Genomic DNA, 15041 nt, shown 5'->3' on the forward strand with positions numbered 1-15041 from the left:
TTTTTAATGAGATGTATTGTCTTACATTCTGTACTCTGCAAAGGAAAAATACAGATTTTGTTAATGCCTTTAATTCATCTTGAAGAAGGCTTATAAATTGTCAAGAGTTTTTTTGTTTTGTTTTTTGAGGAGGATAATGGCTTTGTTGTTGCTGCTGCTGTTTTGCTGCAGAAGTCTAACAATTCTTAACTTTTCCTGTCCCACTTTTACTAGTAAGAAGAAAGACTCTAAGAGAAGCAGAATCTGAATTTTGCTTTTCATCCTTATTTGTATGGGTGGTTTCATCTTCATCAACATTGCAAAAGGTGGAGGTTGAAAGAAAATATGAGCTCTTCCTCTAGCACTTGTTTTGGAAACCCTGGATTTTAACCCTCTTGCACTAGGAATAGAACAAGTCAAAGTGAAAACAAAAGCTCCTGTCTTTTGAGACTTCTGCTGTGTTTTCCAACCCTCATTGTTTCTTGTGGTATTAAAATGCATCATATCCAAAGGAGTGTTAGTGCATATAGAATCTGCTCCATTCTGCCCAAATGCTCTGACCCACCATGCGGTGGGAAGAAAATTAAATTTATTTGATACAGGTTTCCTGTGTTGCTGGGATATTTCCAGACATATATGGTTACTGGCTGAACTTGAGATAATTATTTTAGACTGTCCAGTTGACATCATTGTGGGACACCATCTTTCTAGGTCAAGTTCTCTGAAATGATTGTGGGGGATCCGAATGCCCCATCTCAATGCAGGAGGGTCAAAAGCTACAGGAATGTAAAAGTAACAAATGTTGTGAGGTATGCAGTTATACCAGGCAACAGATATTATAATTATACCAACCTTACTGGAGAATTTTTCAGTATTCTCTTAACCATGGTTTTATGTCCTATATATTATTTGTTAAGCACGGAAAACATGTGCTGTATATCATTTATTTATACTAAAGGTTTTTATACACTTTGCAGCCATAAGAAGTTCTCAGAAAAACTTGCAAAAGATTCATCTAATAAAAATCACATTCAGGATAGTCTCGGGAACAGAAACGCCATGTTCTTAAGGTGGAACAAGGTTTTCTTCCAGAATGGTTCCTGCTCTCAGCCTTTGCCTTCCTTGATCTTGCCTCTCAGGCACTGCCCTCTAGATACCAGCTCCCGTGAAAATTCTCCAAGGTGCAGGAATCAGGCCAAGCCACTGGATATCATTCATCACGTCGTATGGTCTTTTTTTCTTTTTGTTGGTGATTGACAGTTGCTAGGCGGCAGCACCTTCTATTACACATCGTGCATTAGAAACTACTAAGTAGGACCTGCAAGAAAATAGTGTGACACTGAGTTATTCTGTCCCAAATTCTAACCTTCCCATTCTGTTTCTCTCCTACTGAGATGACTTCCATCCTTCTGTTCACCATTGCTATTATCAGTTATTCAGTCAGGACTGGGCAGTTGTAACCCACCATCCCTCCATTTGGGTGTCTATCACCCTGAAGAAACCAACCTGTAGGAACTGTTCAGAGAGTTGGACATGTTTCACCTGGAGAATAGAAGACTGAGAGATGATATGGTAGCCTTTCTTAAATATTTCTCAAGGGTTGCTAAATGGAAGCTATTTTTTATGGCTCCAAAGGATATCAGAAGGAAGTGATTTAAATTAGCCGGAAAGAGAGATACTTCACTGATTGTTCAAACACTGTTTTTAAACAGAGATTGGACCTCTATATGTCGGGGTTGGTTTAGTCCTGGACCTCCTACTTGGGCAGGGGTTAGCTCTGCAATCATTCATCTATATGAATGACTATTTTGTACTCCTGAGGACCCTGAAATTCCTGCTCATCTGCTGTTGGCACCTCCTCTTCTCTGTTGGATATATATATATATATATATATATATATATATATATATATATATTTGGCTGCATAAGCAATATAATCTCCTTATCCTTACAGACATATCAAAATATGAGGCGTGTGTGCTGTCTTCAAACAAATGTCCAAAAATGGATTGGATGAGGGATATTGGTGTAATTCTGGAACTGCTGGGTGGAGCAAGAAACTACTGTTTGCACCCAGGGTGGAATAAAACCTCAGTAGATTCTTTTTAACCTGTTTGACATCTGTATGTTTAAAAAGTGATTTGAACTGAGGGTAAAGGAAATCAAAAGTAGTTCTGTAACAACAGACAAAAGTAGCAGTACAGTGGGGTCTTGACTTGAGAACTTAGTCCGTATTGGAAGGCGGTTCTCAAGTCAAAAAGTTCGCAGGTCAAATCTGCATTTCCCATAGGAATGCATTGAAAACCATTTGATCCGTATCTGCTTTTTTCCGTCCATAGAAACTAATGGGCATCTTTCAAAATCTGCTAGTGATTTTTTTTTTTTTACTGCAGGGATAGGGAATGTCTGGTTCTTCGAATGCTGTTAGATTGTATTTCCCATCATCCTTGCCAATTTTATGATTGTCAGATCAGCTGCATCTGACCTGTGATTTCAGGACCTATACAGTGGACCCTTGACTTACAGATGGCTTGACTTACAGACTTTTTGAGTTACAGACTTCTCTGGCCGCAAAATTTAGGTTTGACTTGCAGCCTGAGAATTGACTTACAGACCAGAAAAAAACCAAAAAGGAACAAAAACGGCCTGTTACGGGATTAATCGGTTTTCAATGCACTGTAGGTCAATGGAGACTTGACCTACAGACTTTTTGACTTGAGAACCGCCTTCCAATACGGATTAAGTTCTCAAGTCAAGACCCCACTGTATTATAGGGATGAAGCCTTGGGAAGTTAGAGGAATAAATGTGATGCCATGCCAGCAAGGCAGCTGAGAGCTCGAAGGGGCACTAGAACCGTTTTTGGGCCACTTGATTGTAGAGATGGGCATGGAAGGAATACAGATAAATGAGCCAGAGCCAGAGGAGAGGAAAAATGTGGCTAGCTGACAGAGGACAAAAAGCACCTAGCAGCTGCAGTTGTTGCCATCACTCCCACTAGGACTTGCAACCCAAACAACATTACTTACAGCAAAGCACATGCAACTCATAGAGCTTGTGGCCAAGCTAGTAAAATGTGCACCCGACAAAGCTGGTACTCGGTGAAAAGGATCTATGTATCTTAATAGAACTTACAGGCTAAACATGAGTCAACAGTGTGATGCAGCAGTAGCATAAGTGGACCATGTCTAGATGGGCGGCATATAAATGCAAGCAATAAATAAATAAATAAATAAATAAATAAATAAATAAATAAATAAATAAATAAATAAATAAATAAATAAATAAGCAACTACAAAAGTAAAAGTAATATTAGGCTGTATTGACACATGTAATGTTCAGATCAACGCAAATACCACTCTATTCTGCTTTGTTCAGACATCACCTGGAACACTGTGTCCACTTCTGGGCACCATGGTTTATGAAGGATCTTGAGTAGTTGCTACACCTTCAGAGGTGGATAACCAACAGGAGGAGGATAATAAATAGACTTGAAAACAAGTCCTGTGAGGAACAATTGAGAGATCAGAAGAGAAAACTGGAAGGCAGTATCATCGCCATCATCACATAACCAAAGGACTGTCATATGAAAGATGGAACAAAGTTGTTTTGGGCAGATCCAAAGGAAAGACACAAAATAATTGATTGAGATTATAGGAAAAGAGATCTTGACTAAACATTAGGAAGAACTCCCAACCGCAATCGCTGTATGACAATGGAAAGGACTACCTGGGAAGGAGGTGGCTTTTGCCCGATGGGTGGTTTTTTAACCAAAAGATCGTTGGTGACCTGTCAGGGGTAATCTTCTGTGATTCTTTAGCAAGGGTTGTCATGACGCCCCTTGGTGCTCCTCTCAGCCATATAATTTTACAAAATGAAATGAAATGGTTTCATATATAGTGTGAAAGAGTAAGAACTGAAAAGCCAGCTTATGTGTCTGTGCTCTACTTTTTGAAGCATGTCCCCTCATTGGAATGAACCTTTATTTAACCTTAAAACATTATTTCAGATCAACATGCCCATAAAATATTCTCTTGGGTCGCAGTTTTATTGCACTTATTCTCCTACCCGTGTTGCCAGCATGCAAACAGTAAAAAAATACAAAGACACGGAGGAATTTAACCATCTAAAGTATGTACTGAAGTTTATTATAAGGAATAAAGTAATTAATATTATCCTTTTACTAAAAATAATTAAGTCAGCAATCAACAATTTGTAAATTAAATGAAATTCAAATCACTGCAGAATTCTATAAAACACTGGACTGATTGTGGGCTTTGTTCTGAGGCTGCTGTCTAAACATGCCAGTGACTGAATAATTCATATCTTTCCGTTAATAGCATTCATAACAACTACCTTTGGGAATAAAATAATAAGTTAATAATAAGAAGGAACAAACCAAGCAAGTTTTCAGTCCGCCTAATTCTGTGAACTCTCTGAGGTAGAAAACTGATGTTTCCAAGTGAAAATGAAAAGGATAAAAAGTTGAGCTCTTGGGAAAAGATAGAGGGAAACTGATCAAGCCCTTAATGCCAGGGAAGAGTGTGGTACAACTTTTCACCGTGAACCCTCCCCCATGCAATGCAGATCACACATTTATGCTACCTCCTCTGTGACCATGTTGTTGTTGTTTACTCATTGAGTCATGTCCAACTCTTCATGACTCCATGGACCAGAGCATGCTAGGCCCTCCTGTCTTCCACTGTCTCCCGGAGTTGGGTCAAATTCATGTTGCTAGCTTCGGTGACAATGTCCAACCATCTCATCCTCTGTTGTCCCCTTCTCCTCTTGCCTTCACTCTTTCCCAACATCAGGGTATTTTCCAGGGAGTCTTCTGTTCTCATGAAATGGCCAAAGTATTAGAGCCTCAGCTTCAGGATCTTCAGCTTCAGTGAGCACTGAAGAGTGGATTTCCTTCAAAATGGATAGGTTTGTTCTCCTTGGAGTCCAGGGGACTCTCAAGAGTCTCCTCCAGCAACACAATTCCAAAGCATCAATTTTTCAGGGGTCAGACCTTTTTATGGTCCAGCTCTCACTTCCATACATCGCTACTGGAAAAACCATAGCTTTGACTATGCGGACCTTTGTCGGTAAGGTGATGTCTCTGCTTTTTAAGATGCTGCTGAGGTTTGTCATCACTTTCATGCCAAGAAGCAGGAGCATTTTAATTTTGTAGCTGCTGTCACCTTCTACAGTGATCTTGGAGTCCAAGAAGGTAAAATCTGTTACTGCATCCATTTCTTCCCCTTCTATTTGCCAGGAGGTGATGGGGCCAGTGGCCATGATCTTAGTCTTTTTGATGTTCAGCTTCAGACCATTTTTTTACGCTCTTCTCTTTCACCCTCATCAAGAGGTTCTTTAATCCCTCCTCACTTTCTGTCATCAGAGTGGTATCATCTGCATATCTGAGGTTGTTGATATTTCTTCCAGCAATCTTAATTCCAGTTTGGGATTCATGCAATCCAGCCTTTCTCATGATGTATTCTGCATATAAGTTAAATAAGCAGGGAGACAATATACAGCCTTGTCACAATCCTTTCCCAATTTTGAAACAATCAGTTGTTCCATATCCAGTTCTAGCCCTTGCTTCCTGTCTATCAGGAGATAGATAAGGTGGCGAGGCACTCTCATTTCTTTGAGAACTTGCCATAGTTTGCTGTGGTCCACACAGTCAAAGGCTTTTGCATGCTCTATGAAGCAGAAGTAGATGTTTTCTGGAACTCTCTGGCTTTCTCCATAATCCAGCACATGTTAGCAATTTGGTCTCTAGTTCCTCTGCCCCTTCGAAATACAGCTTGTACTTCTGGGAGTTCTCGGTCCACATACTGCTGAAACCTACCTTGTAGGATTTTGAACATAACCTTGCTAGCATGTGAAATGAGTGCAATTGTATTGTAGTTGGCACTGCCCTTCTTTGGGATTGCGATGTAGACTGATCTTTTCCAATCCCCTGGCCACTGTTGAATTTTCAAACTCACTGGCATAATGAGTGTAGCACCTTAATAGCATTACCTTTTAAGATTTTAAATAGTTCAACTGGAATGCCATCACTTCCACTGGCCTTGTTGTTAGCCATGCTTTCTAAGGCCCACTTGACTTCGCTCTCCAGGATGTCTGGCTCAAGGTCAGCAATCATACTTTCTGGGGTTTCCCGGACATCCAGATCTTTATGATATAATTCTTCTGTGCATTCTTGCCACCTCTTCTTGATGTCTTCCGCTTCTGTTAGGTCCCTACCATTTTTTTTTCCTTTATCATGTCCATCTGTGCACAAAATGTTCCTTTACTATCTCAGATTTTCTTGAACAGATCTCTGGTTTTTCCCTTTCTATTCTTTTCCTCTATTTCTTTGCACTGTTCATTTAAGAAGGCCCTCTTGTGTCTCCTTGCTATTCTTTGGAAGTCTGCATTCCATTTTCTGTAACTTTCCCTATCTCCCTTGCATTTTGTTTCCCTTCTCTACTATCTGTAAGGCCTTCTTGGACAGCCACTTTGCTTTCTTGCATTTCCTTTTCTTTGGGATGGTTTTTATTGCTGCCTCCTGTACCATGTTACGAGCCTCCATCCATAGTTCTTCAAGCACTCTGTCCATCAAATCTTGTTCCTTAAATCTGTTCTTCACCTCCACTCTGTATTCATAAGGGATTTGGTTTAGATTATGCCTGACTAGTCCAGTGGTTTTTCCTACTTTCTTCAGTTTAAACTAGAATTTTGCTATAAGAAGCTGATGATCAGAGCCACAATCAGTTCCAGGTCTTGTTTTTGCTGACTGTATAGAGCGTCTCCATCTTTGGCTGCAGAAAATACAGTCTGATTTCAGTGTTGCCCATCTGGTGATGTCCATGTGTAGAGTCACCTCTTGTGTTGTTGGAAGAGAGTGCTTGTGATGACCAGCTTGTTCTCTTGACAAAAGTCTATTAGCCTTTGCCCTGCTTCATTTTGAACTCCAAGGCTAAGCATACCTGCTGTTCCTTTCATCTCTTGACTCCCAACTTTAACATTCCAATCCCCCATAATGAGAAGAACATCTTTCTTTGGTGTCAGTTCTAGAAGGTGTTGTAAGTCTTCATAGAATTGGTCAATTTCAGCCTCTTCAGCACTGGTGTTTGGTGTATAAACTTGGATTACTGTGATATTGAAAGGTCTGCCTTGGATTCGTATTGAAATCATTCTATCATGTTTGAGATTGTATCCCAGTACAGCTTTTCCAACTCTTTTGTTGACTATGAGGGCTACTCCATTTCTTCTACGTGAATCTTGCCCACAATAGTAGATATGGTAATCATCTGAATTGAATTTGCCCATTCCCATCCGTTTTAGTTCACTGACCAAACTGTCTACTATACAATAAAGCCTGTGCTTTGAACTGGTAAAGGAATGGATTACATTGGAGGACCAAAGACTTTTAAAATTGGAAGGACATGACCTGAGAGTAGGATGGCATGCACGTATAGGGTATGGAAAGGTTAAAGATCAAACAACTTTTCTTGATCATATCGTAAGGTTTGGCAAAATTTCCAGGAGCAAACATATTAAAAAATCCCGCTATGGGTAGCACTGCTGGAAGCATTTACTCAGCCTTTTTAATTCTGAAAGAATGGAGATATATGTATAAAGACCTATTAACTAAAGAGCAACAATTTAAAAATATCCAAGAGCTAAAGGAAATGGGTCTTCAGACAGACAGACAGATTGGTGGACAATGTTAAAATTAGAATCAAGGTTTAAAAAAGACAAAATAGTGTGTTTTAATGAGGGGAAGGTACAGGTTGATTAGTTATGGATTTATGCTAATGCTAAGATTATACCAGAAAAGTATACAGTACTTTTTGTTAGAATATAATTTAGAAGATGAAAGGGTGAAAACAGTGATGATTAAATGGGCACAAAGTTCTGGTTATAATATAGATATAGATGAGCAGACTCAAATGTGGAATGAGAACTATAGATGGCTCAAGCCAGTAAACTTGAGAGAAAATGTCTTAAAGATGTTTTATATGTGGTATTTTACACCTGTGAAACTGGGAAAAATGGTGCCGGGGGCTAGCAACTCATGCTGGAAGTGTTCTCAGCAACCTGGAACTTTTTTTCATATGTGGTGGACATGAGATAAAGTAAAAAGCTTTTGGAGACAGATAAAAGATATTACACAAGAAATTACACTATACTGTATACCATACTAATTCTATGGTAGAATGTCCCCCACATGAGGTAGAGATGTCAAATTCACAGAGAGTCTTCAGCTGACTCTCCTGCACACCCTCTCCAAATTTGGTGAAGACTGGATTTGGGAAATCCCATTTATACTCCCCCCCCCAGAGCAGGTCTCCTCAGGAAAGTGCTCTTTAGCCAGCTAAAGAGGACTTTCCTGGGGGAATCTGATTGGGAGGGCTATAACTCATACATTCCAAATCCTATCTTTGCCAAACTTTGGCTGACTTTTGGGCAGACTCTGCTCTCCACTCTCTCCAAGTCTGGCAAAGACTGGAGTTGGGAATCTCCAATGCCAATAATATTTTGTTGTTTTGTTTCGTTCTGGCCAGGCACATTTTCTTGAAGCACCCGAAAATGAACCATGAAACAACCCTGTTCATGGGGAGGATTTTTGCTTCATGGTTCATATTGTGCCCATCTCTAGTCTGGGCCTTTCTTGCTTCTCCAGCCTGCCATGACTTTTCATCTTCTCCCATTCAGTTTAAAAATGAATATGTGCATTGATAAAGCTCTATTGTCCCTTTTTCATTTGACTGGATAAGTAACGTGCAAAGGTTAAGCATTACAGTGGTGCCTCGCTTTATGATTGCCCGGCATTATGATGAAACCGCTTAACAATGATCTTTTTGCAATCACAATTGCGATCGCAAAACGATGGTCTGAATGGGGGAAATTCACTTTACAATGATCAGTTCCCTGCTTCAGGAACCAATTCTTCACAAAATGTTGTGCATCTTCGAACAGCTGATTGGCAGTTTCAAAATGGCCACCGGGTGATTAAAATTGCTCCCCGCTGTGTTTAGTGACAGATTCTTCGCTATACAGGCAGCCAAAATGGCTGCCGTATGGAGGATCTTCGCTGGACGGTGAGTTTTTACTCCACTGGAAAGCACTGAACGGTTTTCAATGTGTTTCAATGGGGTTTTATTTTCACTTTACGATGTTTTCGCTGGAACAGATTATCGTCGTTAAGCGAGGCACCACTGTATCCATATGTAACCACTTATGAGCGTCCTTTCCTTAAGCCTGGAAAAAACAAAAAATGATCAAGATAAACTAAATGTTTTTGTTACATGACATCAGGTTGTCTCCAATTTATGCTGACCCTATAAATCAGTGATCTCCAAAGGTTCCTATGGTTGATAGTCCTGCTCAAGATTTACAAACTGAAAGCCAAGCCTATCTTTATTGAGTCAATTCTTTTCATGCTAGTTGTCAATTCTTTTCATGCTAGTTCATCCTTTTTTCTCCTTTTGCCTTTAGCTTCTCCTAGTCATTATTGTCTTTTCCAATGAGTTTTGCCTTCTCATGATATGTCCAAAGTACACTAAAAGTAATTAAGTAATTTTTAGTTTCTAATGAAAAGTTCAAGCTTTATTTGGTTTAGAAACCAGTTATTTGTCCTTCTGGGAGTCTATGATCTCCATAAAACATTCTTCCAAAACACCATTTTGAATGAATCAATTATTCCCCCTTATCAGTTTGAACATATAGCCATTCTCACTCGATTTCATTACTTAAACTTTGCTTTTGCAAAAGGCGAGGGGCCTTCTGCTTAATTTCTTTTGTCATGTACTGTAAGTCAAACATTTACTTCTCAAAAGTATTCAAAGTGCCAAATATCTGTGGTAGAATACATCAGATGAGTGGTAACATTATATTCACATGATGAACTTACATAAGCTCTTATCCTGGCATGCTGTTGGAGTGATGTGGGTTCCTTATATAAATACCGGGAGCCAGAAAATATTACACCCACCATCCTGGATAATGTTTTGCTACTTAAAAAAACACTGTGCTAAACAACAACATTTCACTAATGGGATGTTCTTTATTTCATGTTCTTTGTTTGACATCCTCTGTTCCAGTCTTCTCTTAATTCATGTGGCCTTCTGTATCTCTGGCAGAATAATTCTCTGTCATTTTTAAAACACTTCAAATATCATCTAATTATTCAGGGGGAAAAAAGCAGCCCTATATTTTTCAGAAACATTGCCTTGGTTTGCTCCTCTGCTCCTTGTGCCACATTAATGGCTCCTTCAGAGGCTCCTTTATTTTCATAAACAAACCTTTTGGAATGAAGGAACAGAGTGTTTATGTAAAGGTCTTAATGGATGCACAACAGCTTTGCATACACAGTAAACCATGTCTCTTTCCAGTTTTCTAAGGCGCTTTGTTAAGCTGTCAAGAAAATGATAGACTGTATTCAGAGCTGCTATCCTTCATATTCTCAACAGCTTGAAGGATGGGAGAACTTCTGAAAATGACATAGTGGACAGGCTGTTCAGGTTTTTAGATGTAGACCATTCTAGCACTACCATTGGGTTGAGTGAACTGTCCACTCCAGGTGGCATATCTGGGGCACTGTAGAAGGGCAGCAAATTATTAATTGCTTAAATTGACTGTGGCGTCCACCCTCGTGCCCTTTTTGCTTGACCTTCAAGCCTCAGAGCACACGAAGGCAAACACTCTCTTCTTTTACACTTGCTGCCACCAGGTGATCACTAAATCACCATTTACTTCAGAAAGATTCAGGTCCACACTTCAAGTACCTTTAAATAAAACTTTGGTTTATTGATTACAGAGATTGTTTCATTAATATCTTCAGTAACTAATCACTCTTCAGAATTTCCCAAACTACGCACTCTATTACTTTCTCTGACTTTTCTCTACTGCCTGACTCTTAACATTTCTCTACTGACTGCAGACTGACTCAGGCTCCGCCTCTTATAGCATCTCTCTCACCTCAGCCTCTCAGTAACATTAATAGGCATGAACCATTATTATATAACAAACATAAACCATTACATAATGTAACATGAACCACAGACCTAATAAATAGAGAACGCTACATTGACATTCATTGGTCAGATTTGAGATCATACTGTCCATTGTGAAGTAATATTATTGATTTAAATAAAAATATAGCATAGTTGAATCTCAATGTTCAACCTTTTTCATTCCTTCAAAGACTATCAGAAAATTTCCCCTTTCCTGCCTTTTTTAAAAAAATGACCATACAGTATTTTGGATTTTTAAAGTTGATCACAAAATTATCTGAAATTCAACTTTGTTGGTCATTTTGCATTCTAAAGTGGAAATAGAAATGAGGATAGTTCTGTGAACATCAGGTACAATCTGAAAGTCTTCTCTATTTATGACTGTTCTAATTGGAATTCAGTAACTGGAATCTTGTTCATGCAAATCCGCACACAAAGTTGATCGCATCATCAGCCACAGACATTATTCTATAGATACTGGAGATGTGATACCTACCCACCTGGACCAGGTAGGTGGGACTCGTTAGCCTTGGAAGGCAGCCCATCTAGGAGAAGGAAAACTCCGAGTTCAAACCTCCACTGCCTTGTGGCTATATCCACTGATGGAAAAGGCTTCAGGAATTAACCTCGAGGCAAAATCCGGAGCCAGAATCCGGAGGCAGTTCGTGTCATTCTGGCAACTCCTGAGACATCGCTGAAACCAGTTGTATTGGCCCTTGCCTTTCCATTGGGCCATTTCAGCGACGTGGAGAGGGAGGATTTGCTGCTTGGGTAACAGCCTATCCTCCATATTATTCTACCCAGGCTTTGTGCTCTGGAGAGAACACTCATACAGAGTGCGTTACCATGGTCTTTCGAGACTGAAGGATGCCTAAGGTATCTTTATTTAGACCACTATATTTAGACCATTAAAAATGTCAAACTTCAGCATGAGCTTCCATGATTAAAAATCACTTCCGCAGGCATTCACCAATCTGCCAGATATCCTTCTTAAGTTAGGTCAAAGCTGATTTCAACCAGCTTGGGGTGTGTGATTAAGTGTTTCACCCTTGTACCACACAGAATTTTACATTCACCTGTTAAGACAGGAAGTAGTCCCTGAGCACTCATTTATATTTTTTTTCTGAATTCTCTACAAGATATTGGTGCATGCCTAAGGAAGTAATTTTAATCACAAAAGCATGTGCTGAATGTTTGATGTTGATGATGATGATGATTGTTGTTGTTGTTAGTGGTCTATATAAAGGTATTTCCTCTCCAACATTTGTATTGTGTACAAGATTATATGGCACTCTCTGGTTGTTGTTTTTATACTTTATCCTGTAATTAACAGTTTTCTATTCCCCCTCTCAAAATCTGAGGCTCCTTAGCAATCCCTTTTGATCTGGGAAGCCACTGGAGTCCTCAGAATGTGGCTGCAATTTTTGGATATATACTTTTAGTTATTTATGGGGATGTTGTTATTGTTGTTGTAAATAAGGAGCTGGAGGTGGTTAATCTGTTAAGTGCCCTAATACTCATTAATTCATTATTTAATTGAGACACTGTTTCCCCTTCATTATTTTTGGCAATGAACAAAGAGAAGGAGAGTGCTAATAAAGGACAGAGAGTACAAAGTAAGGTGGCACCCAAACTTCCAAATAATATCCAGAAGAGAGAAAGACTAATTCCAATTCTATTCCTTTCAGCAACACATCAAAATATTTTTTTTATTTGCCCAGGCATTTTAAATATATTGTAATGGATGGTTGAACTGTTAGTGTTACATCTTTTTTTATTATGCTTGGTTTTTATTTCTCATTTTTGATATTGATAATCAGAATGCTTGTGCTTTCCACCCTTGTTTGAATGACAGTGCAGTTTAGAAAAATTTAACATAACCACTGTCTGAATGCAAGCATGCGGACAAACAAAGAAAAGCTATTGCTCTAGCTGTGTCATAAAGAAAGAAAGAAATGAATTTATGCTGTTGTTGATTTGTGTTCTTGAGCACGAACCTGGATAATAAACCAAATTCCCAAGGTAATACCTACAAAGCACTACATTACATCTTCTTCATATATTTTTAACAGTTTAAGTTACCATTTAAATCTAGCTTTGGGCAGTTATGTATGCTTCCCAGAGTGGAGCCTACATAATCTGTAAAATATACTCTATTCTGTATTCTTTCATGTCCCTGCAGGAATATGCTTGTCTTTGAAAAGCAAGGCCATACTAGTACCCCACTGACTGCAGAGGCTGCTGTACTTTAGGATATGATAACCCCTTCCAGTGAATTCGATGTCATATCCTCTAAGGTTGAACTGTAGCCAAAGTGAAGCCTTGTTGGAAGAAAATTGAATATAATAAAGAAGCTGTGAAATTCATATTTAACCCAAAGCTAAAATGTGCCATAATACCAATCATTCCACAGTTGATGGTTACTGATGACACATTATTGTTATTTCAGATAAACCTGCAAAGAAAGATGAGAATCACTGGAGTTATAACTCAAGGTGCTAAGAGAATTGGAAGTCCAGAATATATTAAATCATACAAAATTGCATACAGCAATGATGGGAAATTATGGTCAACGTACAAAGTGAAAGGCACCACTGAAGATATGGTGAGTCAATGCCATCATTATCAAAACATTATATAGCTTCAAATATATGGTAGTTCAACAGAGAAACATAACAGCACTGGACTATCCCAAAAGTGTTTGTTGCCAGGAAAAAAAAAGATAAATTGCCCTCCCCCAGCAACCATTCCTATTAAAAATAGGTCACAGCCACCACCTCCAGCAGAGATTAACACCGGGGGGGGGGGGGGGAATCCAATTTTCACAACTACAAAGAGGCCACCATCACTATCTTTTCGCCTCGTTGCCTTTTGGGTTCTCTTGTGTGGGTCTTAGCTGGGGGCAGAAAATTACCCCCAGACCCATGGCAGTTGCACACCCCTGACCTAATGGTCAGGGACAACAAGCTTGCTACATAACTTTATCTTCTAAAATCAGTCCTTGGATGACCTAGTTTGGATCAGGGCTGTGGCACAGGTGTAGGGGAGAAAAAGATATATTTTCTATAGAGTGCAGGAAGCCCCTTTCAGTGCTCTTACTAGCATCTCAAATTGTGCCTATAGGTTTCAATCAAATAAAAACTCTGGAAGGAGGATCAAGGCCTCAGTTGGGCCTACACATTTTCCCCTCATAGCAATTTTGAGAGGAAGAAAAGATTTGGATCAGGGCCTCAGTGCAGGAAAAAAAAATTAAACTTAACTGCTGCAGAGCATCAACCCATATTGCCCCATATCAACCCTGGGGAGGTGGTTTTAGAAGGAAAAAGGTAAACGGGGAGAGCCAGCCTCAAACCTGTCATGTAACATGGTGACAGGTGATTTCTAATAAGGATGTGAAGCATACATATAGTATTCTTCATTCTCATTGATTCTCATTGATTTCTTTTCTCAAGAAAGAATCTGACAGCCTGGTCAGGTTCTTTAGCACCTGCCAAGAGCAAGACACAGGCTTTTGCCTTCTGCATTAAAAGTCTGTGTATTTTGCACAGGATCCTTTCCCCCCTTGAAATCAAAGCAAGTGCAGAAACAGTGGCTGACTGTAAGATGCAAGCAGCACAACTCAAGCCTTTAAATTATCAAATGACCCTTAAACTAAGAAACAACCCTCCAGTTCTGTATAGCTAATGTGTGCAAATTGTGGATGGAGTGCATTTGTAAAGGTGGTTACAAAAGCAGCAGGAAATCTCAGTTAGTCCTCACAGGCATGGAGACCAATATGGTGATTCCCCATCTTTGCAAATTAGAATTTACTTCCCTTATTTCTAAGTCTGTTTGAAGAGTCTTTTTTCCTTTTTGAAGATGTACTTACGTTGTCATTGGAATTAAACTAGATTCTACATTAGCTGTTGTCTCACTGTTGTGCAATGTTGCCTCTAATTTTCTGGAGTGCTGCGTGGAGGCTCCGCCCCCTTCTTGACATGAAGTTACCACTTGATCATTAGATGTCTGTAGTTATCCATTTGGAAGTTGCTGGCCTTTTCATCAGCTGTGTGAGAGATTCATTGAAGAAA

The 15041-nt window shown here is 39.4% G+C and overlaps 1 protein-coding gene and 1 long non-coding RNA gene across 4 annotated transcripts in view; one reads left to right on the top strand and one right to left on the bottom strand.

The window, feature by feature from the left end:
- EDIL3 (EGF like and discoidin domains 3) overlaps positions 1–15041 on the top strand; it is a 314619-nt gene that overhangs the window by 226984 nt on the left and 72594 nt on the right. For all 3 annotated transcript variants that reach the window (XM_072992583.2, XM_072992584.2, XM_078386383.1), the window contains one exon: positions 13421–13576. In XM_072992583.2, the coding sequence (XP_072848684.1) occupies positions 13421–13576 (156 nt within the window). The remainder of the gene's footprint in view (positions 1–13420; positions 13577–15041) is intronic.
- Positions 1112–14941, bottom strand: LOC144587054 (uncharacterized). The gene is made up of 2 exons (XR_013542220.1): positions 14840–14941; positions 1112–1297 (listed from the first exon to the last, which is right to left on the bottom strand). It is a non-coding gene; the product is annotated as an uncharacterized LOC144587054 (long non-coding RNA).

This window comes from Pogona vitticeps, chromosome 2 (assembly GCF_051106095.1).
Source record: "Pogona vitticeps strain Pit_001003342236 chromosome 2, PviZW2.1, whole genome shotgun sequence".
In the NCBI taxonomy this organism is placed as follows: domain Eukaryota; kingdom Metazoa; phylum Chordata; class Lepidosauria; order Squamata; family Agamidae; genus Pogona; species Pogona vitticeps.